Genomic DNA, 23,495 nt, shown 5'->3' on the forward strand with positions numbered 1-23,495 from the left:
AATGGCAAACTGCATTAGTGAAGCCAATCAATTACACTTCATTTCATTTTGGCTCTCATACTTTTGCAACAGGTTCTTTACATTTGAGAAGTAAAATGTAGGGATAACAAACTGTGACTAATTGAAGAATGATCATTGACTTCTGGTAATTTGTCTGATAAAGTTAAACAGAAAACCAATTCTGGCATTTAAGAAAAAGTCAAATCTAAACAGATTAGAAGAAATCAAATAATATTGGTTTGGTAGAAAAGAATAATAAACCTAGGAAGAAAGTGTTTTTCAAAGATGCCATTTAATTTTAGAACATGCCGTATACTGAATATTTCAGAATATTACATACATACATGCATATAAATAAAGCCCCAAAATGTAAATTACAAAAAATTATAACAGACATGCTGCATTCCATCTACTCAAATCTCACCATTTCAGGCCCAGATTTTCTATACATTCTCCCCTGGAACTCCCACAGCCTTTCATATATAAACCTATTATGACACATTGTTTCTTGTGATATGATAATGTACATATTATTCTCTCCCCATTAAATTATAAGCTTATTAAAGACAATGTTACCACCTAATTTGTCTTTGCATCTCTCCAAATCTTTACCACTACCATGTTAGTGATCAATAAACACATGTGATAGAAAAAAAGCACTAAAGTTCTGTTTCTTGACCTGGTGTCAGTTAAACTGTAATTATTCATATATAGTACATTTAGAATTAATGTACTTTTCTCAAATTACATTTTGCAATAAAAGTAAGTTAAAAAGAAAACTTATGAAAAAAGAGGACATGTGAGATGGTTAATTTTTTTTAAAATCCTCATCCAAGGATATGTTTACTGATTTTTGTGAGAGAGAAAGGGGGAGGGAGGCAGGGAGAAAGAGAGGGAGTGAGAGTGAGAGTGAGAGTGAGAGACATCAATGTGAGAAACACCAATTGGTTTCCTCCTGCATATGCTCTGACTGTGGATTGAACACGCAACCTAGGTATGTGCCCTGATGGAAATCAAACCCACAACCTTTTGGTTTATGGGAGAATGCTATAACCAACTGAGCTACCCACCTGGGCAAGATGGTTAATTTTATGTCAACTTGGGTAGGCGATGGTACTCATTTTGGTCAAACACCAGCCTAGAAACCCAATTCTGGCATTTTGGAAAAAGTCAAATCTAAACAAATTAGAAGAAATCAATCTGCTTTTAAATCAGGACTCTAAAGCAGAATACTCCCCATAATGTGGGCGAGCTTCATCTATCAGCTGAAGGCCTGACTAGTACAGATGAGGTCCCCAAGGAAGAAGGGAGTTTTATGTTCAGATGCCTTCTGACCCAGATTGCAACATCAACTCTACTCAGGAATTCCTGCAGATTTTAGATTTGTTAGTCCACAATTGTATGAGCCAATTTCTTAAAATCAGTCTTTCTCTATGTATGTATACACATATTGTATTGATTCTGTTTTTCTAAGAACTCTAATACAACATGATTGTATGCTGTAACTTCTGAAAATTTCTATGTATAATCTTACATTAAATTTCTATGTATAATCTCTGAGTCAAATAATTGCTTTAAATTTTTTATTTAAGAAATAGAGCTCTGGCTGGGTAGCTCAGTTGGTTAGAGTGTTGTCCCAATATGCCAAGCTTATGGGTTCTATCCCTGGTCAGGGCACATAAAAGAAGCAACCAATGAATGCATAAATAAGTGGAACTAATCAAGTTTTCTCTCTCTCTCTCTCTCTCTCTCTCTCTCTCTCTCTCTCTCTCTCTCTCTCTCTCCCCCCTTCTCTCCTTCTCTCCCTCTCTTCCTCTCTCTCTCCCCCCTAAAATCAATCAATAAAAAATAACATGATAGCTAAGATCATGAAATTAATGCTTTGAAATTATTTCCAATGCAAAAAAGCCAAAAAACAAAAAAAAACAAACCAAACAATTCCCTCCAAAAACCCAAATCTCTCTCTTTCAACAGGTAACTGATAAACGATAGCTAAAATAAACTTGAAATACCCTGCAGGTCCAATGGTTACCCAGAATCTGCCTCCTCTTCCTCTCCAGTGTTATACTTCAATTGTAATTACATGCTCAAACCAAGAAGCTGGGCTTGAGACAAAAAAAAAATATATAGCTGACAAAGTCAGAGATAGCAAGAAAATGCTTTCCAAGTATAAGTAATGCAAGAAATGACAAGTGAAGTGAAGGAGAGATTTCAAAGCTTGAAAAACAGTCATCAATACTGACAGATTACTGTAATTCTAGCTGCTAGCAAGATCGATTTGGGCAGCATTTGACAATCAATATTGTCCTCATTTAGTGAACAACATTAGATTCATAGTTACAGAAGATGCTCCAAGGATAAAATTTAAACTGTATTTAATGATCATAAATAGCACAATTTATGCTGTGGAATCTTAGTGGGCACTTTTATTGGGCATAAAATAAGTGGAATCTTAGTGGGCACTTTTATTGGGCATAAAAAAAGCAGTGTAAAAATTATCAAATATAATTGAGTTTATTACATATTATTTTACCTCTTCACTTCTCTTATGAGGATTAAAGTAGTAACTCTGGTGATTTTTAAAGCCTACTTCTATCTCAGTTTCTAAGGTTTATTGATCTGTTTAGATCACATAATTTTTTCCCTTATCCAGATTTGTCAAAAAAAATACATTTTAAAATTTAGTATTATATTTCTGAAATATTTGTTATTTTAAATTAAAAGACATACTCATATTTCAATATCTTGAAATAAAACATCACTGTAATTTATTATGTAAAATTTCACTTAAAAATCAAGTAATTCACCTGTATGAAGTCTTTCCCCCCAATGTTTAGAATTAATATAGAACTTTGTGAATCTTTGTCAAACATGACTATATGTTCTTCAGATTAGCAAAGGCTAGGAGTATCTCTACTCTATACTTTAATAGTATGGAAAAATAGTTTCAATAAAGCTTCTAAATTCAAGCTTCCAAGTCAAGAAAAATTTGATCTTATTTAATTTTTTACTCTTGAGTGTTCAAGAATTGATTTTGCTGATACAAACTGCTCATATTTGCTGTGTAAATAAAGTGTTCATGTTTACTGTTTTCATCTGAAATTATCTCTCTTCATCTTAGATTTTTCTCCAATGTGATATCCATTAACGTCTCAGCAAGATTTAACTATTACAAACTTCACGAAGCAGACTTGAAAATCCAATCCAATCCAATCAATTAACCTACCAACCAAGCAAACACAAAAACCTAATTAGGCAATTCCATGGTGTTGGGAAGAGTTGTTTTATATTGACTATAATCTTTACACATAACAGAATTAATCATTGCACAAAACTATGTACCTTATTTTATTTACTAAGTACATCCAAATTCATTATCTCATTTAATCTTCACAACAATTCTGAGATGGGTATTTTTTACAGATGAAAAAAGTGAGGTTTAGAGATTCTGTGACTTGGCTAAGGTTATAAAGCAGAGCTTGAATTAAAAGCCTTGTTTTCTAACTGCAAATCTAGTTACCACACCTCTAGTGTAATGTGCAAGTCTGAAATAGCTCTCAAGAGTATGAACTTAGGTGCAGGAAAAAGAAATTAAGTCATATCCCCAACACTTTTAATTTTGCATTTAAAACTACTTTGTAAAGTGTGCATATTAAATGTTATTTGTACCTTGGGCCAGAAATAGTTTGTGTTTGCCCAATAAACCCATTTCCTGCTATATAATACAAGAGGCAAACAGAGTTTGTATTACAATCTAATCTCTCTCTTACCACTTCCCCAAAAGATTTAAGGCATTCTTTCAACTATCTTTTTTAAAAATATGTTTTTATTGAGTTTAGAAAGAGGAAGGGAGAGGGAGAGAGAGAAACACTGATGTGGAAAAGAAACATCAATTGGCTGTCTCCTGCAAGCCCCCTATTGGGGATTGAGCCCACAACCCAGGCAGGTGCACTGAAAAGGAATTGATCTGGGGACTTCTCAGTAAATGGAACGATGCTGAACCAACTGAGCCACATTGATCAGGGCTCAACGGTGTTTTAAATAAAACGGTAGAGGACACTAACCTCAGGATGAACATCAGAATCAGGCAGACTATAAAGAAGCAAAGGTCAGAAAGAAGACAACCTCAATGGACCTGACAATGTGGAGAAAATTAGTTAATGGGCAATAATCTGTATATTCCTTGTAAGATTAATTACTTTTATAGAGTTATGCCGGGAATAATAAAACAAATCCTTATATTTCACTACAATGACCACTTCAAATCTGAGTTTTCAACTTAAAGTGAAGCTCTAACTGCCATAAATAAGAAATGCTATATAAATGTCATTAAGATTAATCAATGTAACATGCCATGACCAACCTATAATCCCATTTCATGGTGTCAGAATACATGAGAAATTACATAAAAATCAGATCATGTAAGCCAATTTTCATCAAAAGAAGAAAATGCATGTGGCAGACTTATAATACATCCATTTCATATGCAAAAGAACATAGTATATATATTTTTAATTCTCGCCCGAGGATATTTTTCTAGTGATTTTTAGAGAGAATGGAGAGAGAGGAAAAGATAGAGAGAAATATTGATGTGAGGGAAACACTGATGTGAGAGAAACACATCATTAGTGGCCTCCTGCACAAGCCCTAAGCAGGGTCCCAACCAGAGCCCAGGCTGGGGAGGAGCCTGAAACCAAGGTACGTGCCCTTGACCAGAATTGAACCCTGGACCTTTTAGTCTGCAGGCCGATGCTCTATCCACTGAGCCAAACTGGCTAGGGCTAGAATATTTTTAAAAACCTTCCCTGTAAAGCTTAAATCCATAATCCTATATAATAAAAGGGTAATATGCAAATTGTCTCCTTGACTGAGAGTTCTACTAGTATTTTGAGTGGGGGGGGGAGGGGAAGGCAGGGCTGGCCCGCCAACCGCATGCACCCTCTCCCCCCAGCTGGCCCAGCCTGATCAACCCCGATCGGGGTGGGCTGGCCAGACACCACCCATGCATGAATTCGTGCACCGGGCCTCTAGTTTATTATATAAAAAGAAATAAAATGCTTTTACTCATATAGGAAAAGTAAAAGAAAACATAAACCTATTTTACAAAGGGATATCAAAAAACAATTTAAAATTTAAAACTGTATGCAGGGAAACCAAGATGGCGGCATAGGTAAACACCTAAACTGCTGCCTCGCACAACAATTTCAAAACTACAACTAAAAGACAAAATGGACATCATCCAGAACCATAGGAAGGCTGGCTGAGTGGAAATTCTACAACTAGAAGGAAAGAGAAAAGCACACTGAGACTCAGAGGAGCTGCAGGAGGCAGAGGTACCGAGACGCGCGTGCGGAGAGGACTGGCAACTGAGAGCATGGCTGGCTTTCTCAAGTGGGAGGAAGACAAAAGCTCCCGACTGCACTGAACTCCAGTTCCGGGTGAGACTCTGGGGACCCAGACTCATTCGGGGAGAAACTGGACTGTCTGGCAGCGGGTGGAACTTGAGAACGGCTTTCTCTCAGAGGTGCTTGCAATGATTACCACGGGACAATGAGACACACGGGCCTATTAGGGCAGGGCTGATGGGAAACCAATGCTGTCTGCTCCGCCCTGAGACTCCGCCCCATCCAAGCTGAGCACAGAGGCTTTTGCAAGTCCTGTCTCATAAGGGTGTCTCCAGCACAGAAGTTCTCCCAGCGTAGACACAGCTGATCCTCACAGCCAACTGGCCTGGAGGTCAATTCCTCCCAGTGATACCAACAGCAATCAAGGCTGAACTACAACAAGACTGTGCACACAGCCCACAAAGGGGTGCACCAAGAGAGTCAGGTAACTGGGGAGGCTGAGCCACTGGACCCTATAGGACACCTAGCACACAAAGCCACTCTATCAACTCAGGGAAGCAGCCAAAATGCGGAGACAAAGAAACACGTCACAAATGAAAGAAATGGAGGAAAACAAATGACTGGATATAGAGTTCAAAACCACAGTTTAAGGTTTTTCAAGAATTTTCTAGAAAAGGCCGATAAATTTAGCGAGACCCTCAAGGATATGAAAAAGGACCAACTAGAAATTAAGCATACACTGACTGAAATAAAAAATATTATACAGAGATCTAACAGCAGACTAGAGGACCACAAGAATTAAGTCAAAGATTTGAAATACAAAGAGCAAAAAAACACTCAGCCGGAAAAGCAAAAAGAAAAAAGAATCCAAAAATATGAAGATAGTGTAAGGAGTCTCTGGGACAACTTCAAGCATACCCACATCCGAATTATGGGGGTGCCAGAAGAAGAGAGAGAGCAAGATACTGAAAACCTATTTGAAGAAATAATGACAGAAAACTTCCCCTACCTGGTGAAAGAAATAGACTTACAAGTCCAGGAAGTGCATACAACCCCAAATAAGAGGAATCCAAAGAGGACCACACTAAGACACATCATAATTAAAATGCCAAGGGCAAAAGACAAAGAGAGAATATTAAAAGCAGCAAGAGGAAAACACTTAGTTACTTACAAGGAAGCCCCCATACGACGGTCAGCTGATTTCTCAACAGAAACTATGCAGGCCAGATGGGAGTGTCAAGAAATATTCAAAGTGATGAATAGCAAAAACCTACAACCAAGATTACTCTACCCAGCAAAGCTATCATTCAGAATTGAAGGTCAGATAAAGAGCTTCACAGATAAGAAAAAGCTAAAGGAGTTCATCACTACCAAACCAGTATTATATGAAATGCTGAAAGGTGTTCTTTAAGAAGAGGAAGAAGAAGAAAAAGGTAAAGATAAAAATTATGAACAACAAATACATATCTATCAACAAGTGAATCTAAAAATCAAGTGAATAAAAAAATCTGATGAACAGAATAAACTGGTGAATATAATAGAATCAGGGGCATAGAAAGGGAGTGGACTGACAATCCTCGGGGGGGAAAGGGGTGTGGGGGGTGCGGGAAGAGACTGGACAAAAATCGTACACCTATGGATGAGGACAGTGGGGGGGGGAAGGGCAGAGGGAGGGGGGGAACCAGGTGGAGGGGAGCTATGGGGGAAAAAAGAGGAACACAATTGTAATAATCTGAACAATAAAGATTTATTAAATTTAAAAAAAACTGTATGCAAATCGTGTCCCAGGCACTGTTCTAAGAACTTTACACACATTGCTTCACTGAGTTCTCATAATACCATGTGCTACATATTATTGTTCTCATTTTGTATTCATGAAAAATTAAGGCTGAGAGAGATTAAATAACTTGTCCAAAACTAGCTATATAGCATTTGAGGCCAGGCAATCTGGCTCCAGTAATCATATTCTTAAACACTCAATTTCCTTGCAAACTTCCATGTCTCTCTGTTGTTCCCTCTGCTTCTGGAATGCTCTTAATCTCACCCACCCAAAAACTCAATCATCCTTCAAGATTGGTTCAATCCTCATATTTCTCAGAAATGTTTCCTGATACCACAACCCCTTTCAGCTATATAAGAGGCCCCTTGTTATGACACTTCCAGAATATGCTGCATAACTACTATAGCACATGTAAGCATATATACTGAAAATAGTATATTTCTTTAACTAGATTGAGTACTCTCCGATGACTGTTTTGGTTATTTCTGCACATCCAGAGTAGTAGAGTGCCTAGCACATTATGGGGCTCTAATTAATTAACCAAAAGGTAATTAAACACTGATTTAGAAGTATATAAAAGAAATTATATCATTCAACTGCCATAAGTGCTCAAATTCAAATCCTGGGGAGGAACTCCATCACCTATATAGCAATAAACAGAAATTCAAATGTCTTAACAACAGAAAAACATTTACCTTGGAAAGTAGACAAATATTAGAATAGAAACCATATATTAAAAAGGATACAAGTTTTGATACAGTGGAATCAGTGATTTCAGAGCACGGCTTGCATTTATAGCTGTGGCTCGAACCATAATGGGTAGGACCTTTCCATTCACAATAGCACCATCAAAAAGTGGGCCAAAGAAGGGAACCTAATTGAAAAATTAGAACATAATTTTATACTAAAATTGAAGGTTTATATAAGAACAATCAAGACACTACATACAAAAATGTTTCTGCTTTCCCTTTAATTCTTTCTTCAGTAGAAATACTATTCAAATTCAATTATTTTCCATGATGGGTCATTCACACTAGAACAATAAACAAAAAATGCAAAAAGTCTACAGGGTTTCATTCAAAAGAACTGTGTACTTCATGTAACAGACTAAAAAACTTATACTCCCTGCCAACTTTCAAATTTTTGTAGCCTCAATTGTACCAAAAAATTCAACACTGGAAATAAATTCCTCTTCCTCCATTGAGTAAACACAGGCAAGATATACATTCTTATAGGTAGCAAGCTAGTTTTTTAAAAATTATTTTTGTGTGATACCCAGCTTTATTACAAAACCTGAAACATTTCTATTACATCATTTATTAGAAAAAATCTATGTTTTGATAATTTTCATTTTTATTACATGACTGACAATTTCAAATTATTCTATTTGACTATGGTTGGTACAAATGGCAGCTGAAGGCAAGCATATGAGCTGTGAATAATATAGTAAATATTTTAAGCTTATGGCCACATATTGTCTCTGCTGCATATTATTTTTCAATTAAAAAAACCATTAAAATGTAAAAAACATTCTTAGCTTGTGGGTTATACAAAAATAGAAAGTGGGCCATAGTTTGCTGACCTCTAGTTTAGATGAACCCTAAAATAAAATCTGGCCATAAGCTTAAATTCACACATAGGGAACTTAATTAAAGGAATTCTTAAGATTCATGATCAACTGTCAAAAAGTAAGTTTTCTATAAACATAAGTATTCAATTAAAAAAAGTAAGAAACATGAAAATACTACCAAACATTTATTATTTTGAAGGCAAATACTTACACAGGTATGTTTCAATCCCACAGTATAACACATCCAACTAGAACTACTTATTTGGCTTAAAAAAAACCACATACTTTTTAGAACTTGAACTTATTAAGTGACATAAGTAAATAATCACATAATAAGATGTATCAACTAAAAATACAGGAATCATACGTTCTTGTTATAAAGGAAATGATTACTTCTTACTGTGTCTTTTAGGAAATAGTAATCATCCCATATAATAAAGAGCTAATATGCTAATTAGACCAAACAGCAGAACAACCGTCCAGACAACCTTCCCAATGAAGCTGTGGCTGTGAGGGCCGAGCCCCTTGCATGAATTTTGTGCTCCAGGCCTCTAGTTCTTTCAATAAAAGGTAAGACCTTTTGTGAGCTTAGCATAAAAGAACCTCTGGTACTATCAAGCTTTCTCCCTTTTGAACACAGTTTCTTGCTACTTTTCCTGTTTAGCTCCTTCTGAACCAGATTAAGACAATTCACATAGCTACCAGAGTTTGTCTTATTTCCCACCATTTTCACAACTTGATGTATAGTGTAATCCTTCTGAAATAAGACAAGAAACAAAGCCATATAGAACTTAAAATATATTACTAAAATATAAAATAAGAAGTTCTTACCTCTGGTTTTTTCATTATCTGGATACTGAACATGTGATTTTTCATTGGATATATTACAATAAGGACATCACCAAATTCTGTAGGAATAATTCCTCTTCTGTAGTCTCGAGTATGCTCTGACCAAACAATGTGTACTTCATCATTTCCTAAATGTCTCAACTGGAAAACCAAGAAAATAGTTCAGACTGCTTTAGAAAAGCCCTGTATTTATATAACTACTGCTAACATTCTATAAAAAGATTAAAAGGTAAATAAATAAAAAACCATATTTTAAAAATTTCACTTGACCATTTTTTTACAATACATGAAACACAAACATTCAAAGACATCAAGTGACACTACAGAAGACCAGAAAGTTTTTAACGGTCTATAGTTAATGGGAAACAGAGAACTTAGATAAAAAGATTCACATATATCCCAAATACTCTCCTTAACTAGCAATTGCACCAATTCTCCACTACCAAACTTTTAAAAAGATTGTTTTTAAAAAGTGATTGATTTAGCCCAGCTGGCCTGGCTCAGTGGTTGAGCGTCAACCTATGAACCAGGTCATGGTTCCATTCCTATTCTGGGCACATGTATGGGTTGCGGACTCATTCCCCAGTAGGGGGGGTGCAGGTGGCAGCTGATCAATGATTCTCTCATTGATGTTTTTATGGCTCTCTCTCCTTCTCCCTTTCTCTCTGAAATCAATAAAAAATAAAAATAAAAAGTGACTAAGATTCCTTTTGTTTTTCTGATCACTCTCTGGTAGTGCTAATGAGCAGTGAACTGGACTAAAAGAGGTAACAGGAAGAGAAGTAAAAGAAATAGATCATTCATAAATTGGGTAATCACCTATTAAGTATGAGAAAGTTGACTATATTTGGTTTAACAAATTTACTTCCAGGTTTTCTTTGTCTATGAAACTATGCCTATGAAATTCATCCAAATAGACTTCTTTAGAGTTGACTCTCAATATGTTATTTAAATATTTGTGGTGCTTACTAAGATGTTTTTGGCAATCAGAGAGAGATCATATTGTGATTGAAATTAAAAAAAGCACAGTACCCCAAAGTTGAATTTCTGTAAGTTATTAGAAAAATGAACCTAATACCCATTAGTTTTGCATGTTCTTCATAGAGATTACTGTATGGACATGCATTTTAATACAAATTTTGGTTATCTTAGCACATTTATTGATTCTGCCATTGCAAACATTTGAGGCCATTTTTGAGTCACATCTCACACGAACCTTCCTATTACTTTCAGATAAGTGGATATATCGTAGTTGGGAAAGTCTGAAAGCAAAAACTAGAATAAGTGTCATTAGTATTTTTATTTTTAGTATGAGCTATTTCTATTTCTGAAATATGTTTTTGGCTTACACACCACAGGGTGGAAAAGAGTTAAATGTGTAATTTAAAGAAAGGAGTTAAGTCCAGTTAATGAAAGGCTCTCTGGAGTTCTTAACCTAGGTTCAAAGGCTCCGTGAACATTTGAAAGTTATCTGTAAAATTTTATATATTTTCCTGAGTAGGGAGTCTATCAAAGTAAGAGTGAGCAATACAAAAAAAAAAAAAAAAAAAAAGGCAAGAATCAGTGTTTTAATGTTTTTGTGTTTTTTTAAAAACTCTAAATAGGCCTTTAATGACTGGGATATGGTAAAGGATTTAAAGATTGTTGAATGGTCTAGGCCAGTGGTCGGCAAACTCATTAGTCAACAGAGCCAAATATCAACAGTACAACGATTGAAATTTCTTTTGAGAGCCAAATTTTTTAAACTTCAACTATATAGGTAGGTACATTGTTATTAACTTAATTAGGGTACTCCTTCAATCGCACTGTACGTGCATGCCCGCACATGGTATTTTGTGGAAGAGCTACACTCAAGGGGCCAAAGAGCCGCATGTGGCTCGTGAGCTGCGGTTTGCCGACCACTGGTCTAGCCAAGTGATCAGTAGGCTGTCTGAGACTGCTGCTGGCAGTAGCCACCCCAGTGCATGTAGCCTTTGTTTTTGCAGTAGTGCAGTAGCTATCCTTCTGGTCTCAGAAATAGCCACCACAGGTACCCTGAGTGGTCAAACTCCACTCATTGTTTCCTACCAGGCTGCTCAGCTTCTTCGCCAGCTTACAGAGCCAGGTTATGTTGGGCATTGGGCTCTGTGTTGGCTGGTCCAAGGAGGCCATCAACTCTTCATCAATAATCATCTTGCTAATGATGGCGTGCACAGTGGGCAGGTTCAGCCTCACCAGTGTCTTCATGCTGATGTAGTCATCGATACTGCTGTAGGTGAAGCAGGTCTGCAGTGACTCTTCCTGGATCTTCCTAACCAGCATGATTCAGACTTTGTTGTCCTCAAGGACAAGGTCCCCACACTTTGCCATTTATCTTCTCATTGATGATAAAACTGTGGCACGTCTTCCAGTCGCCCATCTTCATTGATTCAGGGGGGATCCAGGAAGGGCTGTCACTGGCCCACTCGCAGCTGGTAATGGAACTGCTTGCTGATCATATGTTGGCGGGCATCACTCTGTTGGGCGGCCATGTAGGGGATATCTCCAGGAGCATGGCAGACACCAAGTAAACACACTCCCACAGCTCCAGGTTGATGTGCAGGTGGGAGGGCACCTACTGGTGCCACTCTACCTTCTGCTCCTGGCTGGCTCCTTTAAGGCAGTGCAGCAGAGACCCTGGACCAGAAGTTTCTGGGCCTGGCTGCTTGACAGCAGGGCACTGTGAGCATCATAGGACAGTCCTTGAAGGCACAGATGCACAGCTATACCATAGTGCCGTTTTACAGGATCTATACTGGATGGACTGCTGCTGAATGCTGTCTTTTTTTGTTGTTTAACTTTTTGTGAATGCTGTCTTGTAGGTGGCTCATAGCATGAGGTCGTGGACCTGGTACCAGTGGGAGATATGGCAGAGGATGGAGCACGTGCAGTCTGTGAAGTCTTTGGCATAGATGTACTTGAAAAATCTCTCCAATAGCACAGTTGAGTCCTTGCCTTCATTTTTTGCTTGATCTTGGCCAGACTTTGAGGAGCCCTTAGGCAAGGTAAGCTGCTGCTGATGGGCCTTGTAATTAAACTTGCAGAAGCAGTGCAGAATGCACCTCAAGCAGACACGACAGATCTCCTTAGTGATGCCCTTCTCTTCCAGGTAGCGCTGCACAAGCTCAATGATAGGAATACACCTGTGCCTCATCCTTCAGGTGCTCCACATACTCTTTCGAATGCGTTTCAGTATTTTGCATTATTTTGGTAAATTCTTCATCCATTCATTCCACCAAAGTTAGGATACAGCCATAAACATGCAGTGGCTGCTCAACATTCTGTAGGCTCTAACTCTCTTCCAGAATGTTCTCTTCAACAAAGATGTTAGGTTTTGCAAACAGGATGTCCATCAACTCATTGATGCAGTCCAGGCACTTCTGCCACATCTCTGGCTTCATGTATGTGGCCAGGTTGGGGTTGCAGTCATAGAGAGAACTTGATTTTGATGATGACACCCTCCCCAAGGTTGTTTTCAGAAGCAATCTGAACCAGCAGCTGTAGCAGCTCAAACTGGGTTGCACAATCAGTTCCCTTCTTGCCTTGTGCCTGTAGGATCTCATCCAGTTTCTTGATAAAAACTATGTAGATGGATGATCTCAGTTCCTCTGGCAAACATTTTTGGTTTCTCCTTAATGAGCACACTCCACTTTGGACCCTTTCCCACTCCCCACCTTCATTGTCCTCCTCCTCCTCATCCAGGCACATTGATTTCCTATCATGCTGCTTCTTGGCCCATATCTTCTCAGTAGCTTTCTTGTCCTCCTCTTTGGCCAGAGCCTTTTTAAGGAATCTTGAGGCCAACATGGTCTGTTTCCCTTCCTCCTCCTCCTTCTCCTCCTCTGAGTCAGAAGACGTTGAACCTGTGCCCCACTCTTCATCCTCTTGAGTCCTCATCTTTATCCTCCATCTTTTTTAGGAACTTGCAACTCTCCAGAAGGAACTTCTGGTTTCTTTTTCAAGAAAGCTGCAGCACTGAGTCCGTCTTCATCCCCATCTGAAGAGCCTTTTGAATTCTTTCTTCTTAGCATCTTCATCTGCAGACTGTTCAGGGTTCTGCTTATTTGTAATATAGGACTCAAAATCTTAGTGTGTTTTTGGATCTTCTGGAGCAGGGTGCTCAAGGCCTTAGCATTGTTCTTATTCATCTTCTTCCCTTCCTTATCTTTCCTTAACTCATCAAGATAGTACCCTAAATCAGCCAGGATACGGATATAGAACTGGGGACACCTTTCTTATCCACAATGCTTTTAGTCTTCCCATATGCTTTTCCCAGGTGGTCAAACTCTTCCAGGCACCTGGTGACTTCCTGAATCTTCATGGCATTACCAAGGGTCTGATAAGGTTGGTCAAATCCTTAGACCTGTTGTCCTTGGCACTTCGAACCACTCTCTTGATATCTTCTTCATCTTCACTCAGCAACAATGGCTGTTTGCGGTAGTTACGCCTGACAGGTTTGGTGACAAGCTCCTCCCTGAACAGGGACAACTGGTGCTGAAAAACTGTGACATGGCAATGGTGTTGAAGGGCTGTAGAAGGCGCAGCTAGATCAGCTGAACCTACGAGTAATACCACAGAACTCTTATGGTTCTTAAAGTCCCCAATACCAATCTATCGAGAAAATCCTAATCATTATGGATGTCATTAAGTATTTGAGAATACAAGGTAAAGTCCTGAACTTAAAATATGTATCACTAAACAAGAAATGTCTTCTCAGATACCTTGATGGATTTTAAGATATAGGCAGCTATTATTATTCTAAAGATAGTAACCAGCTAAATCTAGACACCAGAAACTATTTTAGAAACATAGTATACATTTTTTTTTTCTTTTAAGGAGGACATTTTATTTTTTTTTAGGTTTAAGTGGATTAAATAATTCTTTATTTTGTTTGTTTTTTACTTTTGGAAACCATAAATGTGCTTATTGCTCTAAATACATGATGGTAGACCTCAAATATCAAAATATTGTATAAGTTTTTTTAGAAATCTTTATTGTTCAGATTATTACAGATGTTCCTCTTCTTTCCCCACATAGCTCCCCTCCACCTGGTTCCCACCCCACTCCATGACCTCCCCCCCAACTGTCCTCATCCATAGGTATAAGATTTTTGCCCAATCTCTTCCCGCACCCTCCACACCCCCGCCGAGAATTGTCAGTCCGCTCCCTTTCTATGCCCCCGATTCTATTATATTCACCAGTTTATTCTGTTCATCAGATTTTTTATTCATTTGATTTTAGATTCACTTGTTGATAGATATGTATTTGTTGTCCCTTTGTTGTTAATTTTTATCTTTACCTTTTTCTTCTTCTTCCTCTTCTTAAAGAATACCCTTCAGCATATCATATAATACTGGTTTGGTGGTGATGAACTCCTTTAGCTTTTTCTTGTCTGTGAAGCTCTTTATCTGACCTTCAATTCTAAAGGATAACTTTGCTAGGTAGAGTAATCTTGATTGTAGGTTCTTGCTATTCATCACTTTGAATATTTCTTCCTACTCCCTTCTGGCCTGCACAGTTTCTGTTGAGAAATCAGCTGGCAGTCGTATGGGTGCTCCCTTGTAGGTAACGAACTGTTTTTCTCTTGCTGCTTTTAATATTCTCTCTTTGTCTTTTGCCCTTGGCATTTTAATTATGATGTGTCTTGGCATGGTCCTCTTTGGATTCCTCTTATTTGGGGTTGTATGCACTTCCTGGACTTGTAAGTCTATTTCTTTCACCAGGTAGGGAAAGTTTTCTGTCATTATTTCTTCAAATAGGTTTTCAATATCTTGCTCTCTCTCTTCTTCTGGCACCCCCATAATTCAGATGTGGGTACGCTTGAAGTTGTTCCAGAGGCTCCTTACACTATCTTCATATTTTTGGATTCTTTTTTCTTTTTGCTCTTCCGGTTGGGTGTTTTTTGCTTCTTTGTATTTCAAATCTTTGACTTGATTCTTGGGATCCTCTAGTCTACTGTTGAATCTCTGTATGTTATTCTTTATTTCAGTCAGTGTATGCTTAATTTCTGACTGGTCCTTTTCCATTTTTTGGCATTCTCACTAAGATCCTTGAAGGTCTCACTAAGTTCCTTGGAGGTTTCTAGAAGATTCTTGAGTAACCTTATAACCACGGTTTTGAACTCTATATCCAGTATTTTGCTTTCTTCCGTTTCTTTCATTTGTGACATGTTTCTTTGTCACCAAATTTTGGCTACTTCCCTGTGTTGATAGAGTGGCCTTGTGTGGTAGGTGTCCTATAGGCCCCAGTGGCTCAGCCTCCCCAATTACCTGAGGTGGACACTCTTGGTGCACCCCTTTGTGGGCTGTGTACACAGTCTTGTAGTTAAGCCTTGATTGCTGTTGGTATCACTGGGAGGAACTGACCTCCAGGCCAATTGGCTGTGAGGACCAGCTGTGTCTACAATGGAAGAGCTGCTGTGCAGGAGACACCCTTATAGGGCAGGACTTGCTTCAGTGGAGCTTTGGTGCTGAGTCTGCCCTTTGAGTGTGTTGCTTATGGATGCGAAGAGTTGTAATCTGGTATGGTCTCACACTGACCACTGGGTACAGTGGCTCTTGGATCTCCAAGGAGGTACAAAGTCAGCCACTGCCTGGGGCCACCCAGCAGGAGCTACAGAGAGATCTGCGGATTCCTCCTCTTTGTATCAGTTTTGGAAGTGCCCAGATGAGGCCTACCTTTGAAGCAAGGCAGACTGTTGCTGCCGGGCCTTGGGCTTTCTTTTGGTAGCTTTGGAGCTCCCTGACCCAGCTGCTTCCTGTTTGTCAGGTTTTAGGCTGAGAAAGGACAGGCCATTCATATGCAAAAGCTGCTGCACACAGCTTGGGTAGTGTTGTAAATTGGGAGGGGCAGGGTCTCAAGTAATCACCAGGGCGGAGCAAACAGCAATGGCTGCCAGTCAGCCCTGCACTGGAGAGGTCCCAGTGTAGGAACAATGACCGCTGCAAGCACCTCCTTCTGACAGAAAGCCGCCCCTGCATTCTGGCCCGATGCCAGACAGTCCAGTTTCTCCCCATATGTGTCTGGGTCCCCAGAGTCTCGCCCAGAACTGAAGTTCAGAGCAATCGGGAGCTTGTATCTCCCTCCCAATTAAAAAAAGTAGTGCACCCAGTTGCCAGACCATTGTGTGCGTGCACGCCTCCATACCTCCTACCAGTCTTAATGTGCTTTCTTCTTTACTTCTAGTTGTAGAACTTCCACTCAGCCAGCTTTCCTGTGGTTCTGGATGATAGTTGTTCTGTCTTTTAGTTGTAGTTCTGATGTGGTTGTGAGAGGCAGCAAGTACAGATGTTTACCTATGCCGCCATCTTAGTTCTCCAAAATATTGTATAAGTTTTAATTCTCATTATTTACACCACACACAGACTTGAATGATATAAATGTAGGACTTAGGTTTTGTGACATATTTAAAAACCAAAAAAGATTACACAACTCAAAAGCCATGGCTCTATAATTTCATTTTTTAATCAAAATACTTTAAAAATATCCTTCCTATACAGCCATCCCCATGTGTCAGTTTTCCTAATAGGTTTATGTTAACTGAATACAAAAGAAATGTGAAATAAATTTAACCAGGAGGGATGATCCAATCTAATTTTGATACATTAATGTCATATGCTGTACATGTTACAATAGCAGCCAGATCTAATACTAAGCTCCAGGCTATACTGAGATTTCCAAATGGCAGATTGTTCTAAGTGATATCAAGTATAATTGAAGTAATAAACGATAGCAAAAGCTGAGCACACTGTCAGGAAGAATTTAAGTATTTACTTTTTAAAATTAAATGAGTTAGGTTAGGAAAGACAAGACAACTGAAATAATGCAGGTCTCAATTTACAGAAAATTCCTTTTATTTATCTGCTACATTAACCCTTGAACTCTTGCCAAAGCTATCTATAATTTGTAGTGTTCACTTATCTAAAGAAATGAGAGACAAGGGCAACTGTAGTTTTATCTTATAACCAAGGCTTCCCTTCAAATATCTACCACAGAGTACTAAAAGTCTGTTTAATGGAAAAGAACAATACATTTTTACCAAGATGTTGTAATGAAGATATTTGTGGTCCAAAACCATGTGTATAACAAAGTTATTCTAAACATGTTCAAGCAATTTAAGGGAAAGCTTCAAGAATATCCCTTATGCTTTATATCCAAATGCTAAAAAAGTAATTATTTTATGCTGTCATGACAAGGCATGCTTTTTTATCTATATATAGAATACTCCTACTATATAATAAACACAAATTGAGAAATTACTAATCATTGTTATATATCTTAGAAATTTCTTAAAAGACTACTGAAAAATCAATTTTGAGTGCTTAACAGTTAATAGAAATTTTAGAAGTGTGTTTGATATATTTTATTTGATATAAAAACTTTATGTAAGATTTTATATTTATTTACTTATTTCTTATCTCTCATGAATTTACAAACTATGTATAGTCAATGAGATTTTTCTATACTCTGAAAACACTCTAAGGGGTTCCTAACTATATGTACTACATTTGTACCAGATGTCAATCACTTCTGAAATAGCATACAAGACTTATGTATATAGAATAGGTATGTTAAAATCACTGACAACCAACTACTCTTCCAAATTCACTTCAACTACTGCTGAAGTTATTTTGGAATTCAAAGTATATAACATTGGCTGTCGATTATCATTACCAATTTATGAAGACAAAGCAGTTAAATGAAATTCAACATGTGTAAAATCAAAGTCCTCAAACCAATATATAATACTAGAGGCCCGGTGCACGAAATTCGTGCACAGGGGGATGTGTTCCTCAGTCCAGCCTGCACCCTCTCCAATCTGGGACCCCTTGAGGGATATACGGGCAATCGGACATCCCTCTCACAATCCAGGACTGCTGGCTCCCAACTGCTCACCTGCCTACCTTCCTTATTGCCCCTAACTGCTTCTGCCTGCCAGCCTAATCAACCCCTAACCACTCCCCTGCCAGCCTGATCGATGCCTAACTGCTCCCCTGCCAGCCTGTTTGCCCCTAACTGCCCTCCCCTGCAGGCCTGGTCACCCCTAACTGCTCTCCCCTGCAGGCCTGGTCACCCCCAATTGCCCTTCCCTTCAGGCCTAGTCGCTCCCAACTTCCCTCCTCTGCCGGCCTGGTCACCCCTAACTGCCCTCCCCTGCAGGCTTGATTGCCCCCAACTGCCCTCCCTTGCAGGCCTGGTCCCTTCCCAACTGCCCTCCCCTGCTGGCCATCTTGTGTCCACATGGGGGCAGCCATCTTTGACCACATGGGGACAGCCATCTTGTATGTTGGAGGGATGGTCAATTTGCATATTACTCTTTTATTAGATAGGATTAGCACCAGAAGAACCTTGAAGTTCTAATTTCCTACCCAATACAGGAACTTCCACTGCAATATTCCTGACAAGTAATCCTGACTCTGCTTCTAAAGTTAGGTAGCTTAAAAATTCACAAATCAGTCCATTTATTTTTAAAGAGCTTCAATCATTAGAACATTCTTTATACTAAGCAAAAATCTCCCTTTCTGAAGCTATTTCTGCCAAAATGAGGATTATCTAGTAAATCCAACCTACAGTCTATATATTTTCAGATCAATCTAATAATATATCTCAACTTTACTTTTCCAGGCTAAAAGTGTCCTTAGTTCTTCTTCTTACAGTTTACAACTTTACTTTTCCAGGCGAAAAGTGTCCTTAGTTCTTCTATCCTACACACCTGAACTAGTTCATGAGTTTCTAAAAGGCCTTCTTCTCTCCTCCTTCCTGCTGTCCTTCCTACCCAATTCTTTCATAACTAATTCATTATCCTGGATTATCACCTCAGTTTATTGATATTTCTATTAAGCTGTGGTGTTCTGACAAAGACAACTAGCCTATCTATCTATAGTGGTACTAGTATTTTGTTCTGTTCATTATGTTTAATTTTCTGCATTTTTATATCTTTGGCTCAAATACAAGTTGCAGTCAATTCAAACCCCTAAGTCTTTTTCTACAAAGTTCTTTTAAGGAGGTATAACTAAGTGCTAGAACTAAAGAGAGGATTTCATATTTATTCTCATTAAATTTTACCTTATTAGGTTCAGACTTTCTTTAAGCCTATCAAGGTCATTTGTTAATCTGATTCTGCTATTCAATGTGTTGCCTCTCTCTTTCCCAGATTTGTGTTATCCTTAAATTCAAATTCTTATGTTTTCCTGTAAATTTTGGATACCAATGTCAAATGGTATACAGGTTTGGGTAAGAGCCATTACAGATGTTCCTCCTGGTTAAAAAATTTCCACACTTATTAAATGCTTACTAAGTGCTTTGTGATAACTTATTTAATTTTTACAACAATGTCACATGGTAAATATAATTATTATTACCTCCATTGTTATAGGTGAGGAACTGAAGCTTAAAAAGATAAAGCAAGCTTGGCTAAGGTCACATAACTAGTTCCAGAAACCACACTTTAACCACTTCTCTATATTGCCTCTTATTAAATAATTAATTTATATCTCTAGATATAATTACGCAACTAGTTATGAATATACTAACTGAACTATTATTAAGACTACATTTCTTCAATTTGTCCACAAGAAATGACTTTGTTAAATGATTTATACTGTCTATGGCTTTCCCTGATCTAGTAATCCTATTAAAACAAATTAAGTTACTTTGATGCAATTTGTTATGGTGAACTCATCGTGGCTCCTAGTGATCACTACTTCATTACCTAAGTGCTCACAAAACATCTGTTTAATAATCCTATTTTGCCAGGCATTGACATGGAGTTCATGAACGTTAGTAATTTTTGTAGTTGGTGGCCTGTTCAATCTCTTTTAATGAAAATCGGATGCCTGCCTATCTTATGGTAGTGTTCTCATTTTCCGTGATTATGAACAGATAGAGATTCCAGAGTCAATTCTAGATTTCCTCAGTGCCACAGACCATCACTCTTCTGGAGTTGGAGACCAGAATTCATGTAAAGTAATTTCATAAAATCAGCTTACTCTATGACTTCCCCATTTCTGTTAAAATCAACTAACAATTAATTATACTCAGGGTCAAAACCTGAAAGTTGTCAATTTCTGTTTTCCTTTCTGTTATCTCTAACAGGCTCTTCTTTAAAAACAAAAATTATAATCCTTTTTTGTACTTTCCTATTTCTTCTACTGTTGCCCAAGGTCAGATGCCAGTTATCCTACACACCTGAACTAGTTCATGAGTTTCTAAAAGGCCTTCTCTCCTCCTTCCTGCTGTCCTTCCTACCCAATTCTTTCATACCTTAGAAAATACTGAGAGCTGAGTAAAGCACTGTGCTAGCTACTGCAGATACAATGGTGAGGAAAAAAACAGACATAGTCTCTGCTCTCACAAAGCTTCAAGATCAGTGGAGGAGCAGAGTAAAATAACTAGGCAATAAATTAATTATGAATAATATAGACAATGCTCTAAATATACTCCCCCAAATGCAAGTATCAAAGAAAACTAAGCTATAATGAAAACTTGAAAAATGCAAAGAAGGTAATTAGGTTAGGTAGTTATTTCAGCAGATAGTGGGTATACATGCAGAAATTGAAACTGAATTAATATTGCCCCACGCCCTCATGCTTTCCCTAATTTTCCAGACACTCGCATGTAGCAAAACATACAATATCATATACTCCTCAATCATGTGAAAAGCATACTTTCATACACATCCTTAGAGCCACATATGTTTTCATACATTCACTTCCTGTGTGGATCATTCATTTATTTTTTAGGAACTAAGAAAAGCTTCTTGCTCTAGCCCAGTGGTCGGCAAATTCATTAGTGAACAGAGCAGCAAACCGCGGCTCTAGCCGGTTTGCCTCAGTGGATAGAGCATCAGCCTGCAGACTGAAGGGTCCTGAGTTCGATTCCAGTCAAGGGCACATGCCCGGGTTTTGAACTTGATCCCCAGTAGGGGGTGTGCAGGAGGCAGCCGATCAATGATGCTCTCTCATCATTGATTTTTCTCTCTCTCTCCCTCTCCCTTCTTCTCTGAAATCAATAAAAATATATATATTTAAAAAAAAAAGAAAAGCTTCTTGATGCAATAGGCACAGCATCTATCTAGTACATGATAACTTAACAGAGTGGACACTCAATAAATAATACTGATGATTAAAAGGATAATACCACAGTACTAGGCAATTTTTTCCCTATCATTACATAGTGTAAAGCATAAAAACAGGATTATCTGCAGTTATGGCATTTATTTTAATATGCCACTTTGAAGGTGATAAGTGCTATAAACAAAATAAAATAGGGTATGTAATGGAGTTACTTGGTAGAGGGGGCTACTTTGCTGGGATGGTCTGGAAAGAATTCTCTGAGGAACTGTCTATATGAGTCTGACAATAGGACAATGAAAATGAGAAAGCCTGATGATGTGGAGAAAGAACATTTCAAATAGAAAGAATAGTAAGTGCATAACTTCTGAGATAAGAACAAGCTTGACATGCTGGCAGATTAGAATGACAGCCAGTAAGGCCACATGTGGTAAAGGAAAAAGAAAGTAACAGAAGATGAGACCAGAGGGGTAGGCAGGAAGGTGGCCAAGTCACTTAGGACATTGAAGGCCATAGTGGGGAATTCACATTTTATTCTACATGCAATGAGAAGCCATTTCTATACCACCCAAATTATATCATTTACAGTAGTGAGATAAATTTACTCTGAATCATTTGTATTTTCTGGTTTCTCTATCAATTCTTGTCATTAGGAGTATATTTAGAGAAATCGGGGTTAAGGATAGAGTCTATGACATTAAAATAGAACTATTTTATGTAAGGTTGTTATATTTTGGGACTGAAACCATGGGTATAATTCCATAACATTTATTAACTATTATAGTACTATACACTTTTACTAAAATAATGAAAATTTTGTTATTCCTTAAATTTGTTTTTTAACTAATTATCCAGACTATATTTAGCACTTAGTTTTTTGGAAAGTAAAGTATATTGCAATTTTATTTCTAAATAAAATAAAAATAGGAAATATTATAATCAGACCAAATAGGTTTATAAAAGCTCACTCATTTGCTAAACTATTGTGACCAAATTTTTAAAAAGAAAATGAATTGCCCTCCATTATACTAACAGTATTTCAGAAGAAACTGACTTAAATAAAAGGCTTCTTTCCCCTCTTTTGGGGGGATCCAGGAAAGAGACTAGAGAGTCCAACTAAATATGTTACAATTATCTGAACTTGATCTTTAACAAACTCGTAAAAGGATGATTCAGCTACCTATGAAGCAGAGTATCAGCAAGTGGCTAGAACAAGGAGACAGAGGAAATGAGACAAGCTCCTGTGAACACTTTATACCAATGCTTGCAGCACTTTTGATTTTTTTAGGGGTGAATAAACTTAGTTAAGTGGAAATTATTTTTAACCATTTTCCATCAATCCTCCTCAGGTAGAGATAATTTATAGAACAGATGATTTGGACTAGGGTTATATCAGGATTTTTGATATGGTGGAATAATATTTCTGAGAGACTACTTTGTTAGATTGAATGTTTGGTTAATTTGTTCAAGAAGTATAGTCTATATTGTAAAAAATCTGCTTCTACTGTCTTGAGCCTTGAAAAAGCTTCTCATCACAAGAAATAAAATGATATATTTAAATATGTTTAAGGATACTTACCTCTCATTCTGAGGAAATAAAATGCTTAAAAATAATTTACAAAATCACCACATATTTTAAATAAAAAGTGAGAACTCAAATTAGTTTCTGTAAACTAGATATAAATGATTTTCTCCTTTCAAGTTTAAAACAAAGAACCAGAGTCATAAATAATTCTAGCTTGCCAGAGGCATGGCTATTTCTTTATACTGACTATCGACTATCTAATTTAATTAGAGGTATTAAACTCCATGCTGAGGTCAACGAGCCTTACATCCTCCGATATTACACTTCAACCAGTGCT

At 37.7% G+C, this 23,495-nt stretch overlaps 1 protein-coding gene and 1 pseudogene across 10 annotated transcripts in view; both read right to left on the reverse strand.

The window, feature by feature from the left end:
- The window catches only part of RALGAPA1 (Ral GTPase activating protein catalytic subunit alpha 1), a 297,067-nt gene that overhangs the window by 40,683 nt on the left and 232,889 nt on the right, over positions 1–23,495 (reverse strand). For 8 of the 9 annotated variants that reach the window (XR_013960957.1, XR_013960958.1, XM_080675533.1 and 5 more), the window contains 2 exons: positions 9,527–9,685; positions 7,872–7,999 (listed from right to left, as the gene is read on the reverse strand). Coding sequence is in view for 6 of the 9 variants with exons in the window: in XM_080675533.1 (XP_080531659.1) it covers positions 7,872–7,999; positions 9,527–9,685 (287 nt within the window). In the remaining 3 variants the exon portion in view is untranslated. Of the gene's footprint in view, positions 1–3,178; positions 3,223–4,064; positions 4,136–7,820; positions 8,000–9,526; positions 9,686–23,495 lie in introns of those variants that run through there. The other variant, XR_013960959.1, reaches the window with a different exon arrangement.
- On the reverse strand, positions 11,463–23,219 carry LOC308254299 (eukaryotic translation initiation factor 3 subunit C-like; annotated as a pseudogene). The gene is made up of 2 exons: positions 23,213–23,219; positions 11,463–14,121 (listed from the first exon to the last, which is right to left on the reverse strand). The product of its transcript is annotated as a eukaryotic translation initiation factor 3 subunit C-like (transcript).

The sequence above is a fragment of the Plecotus auritus genome, assembly GCF_963455305.1.
Source record: "Plecotus auritus genome assembly, chromosome: 1".
NCBI lineage: Eukaryota > Metazoa > Chordata > Mammalia > Chiroptera > Vespertilionidae > Plecotus > Plecotus auritus.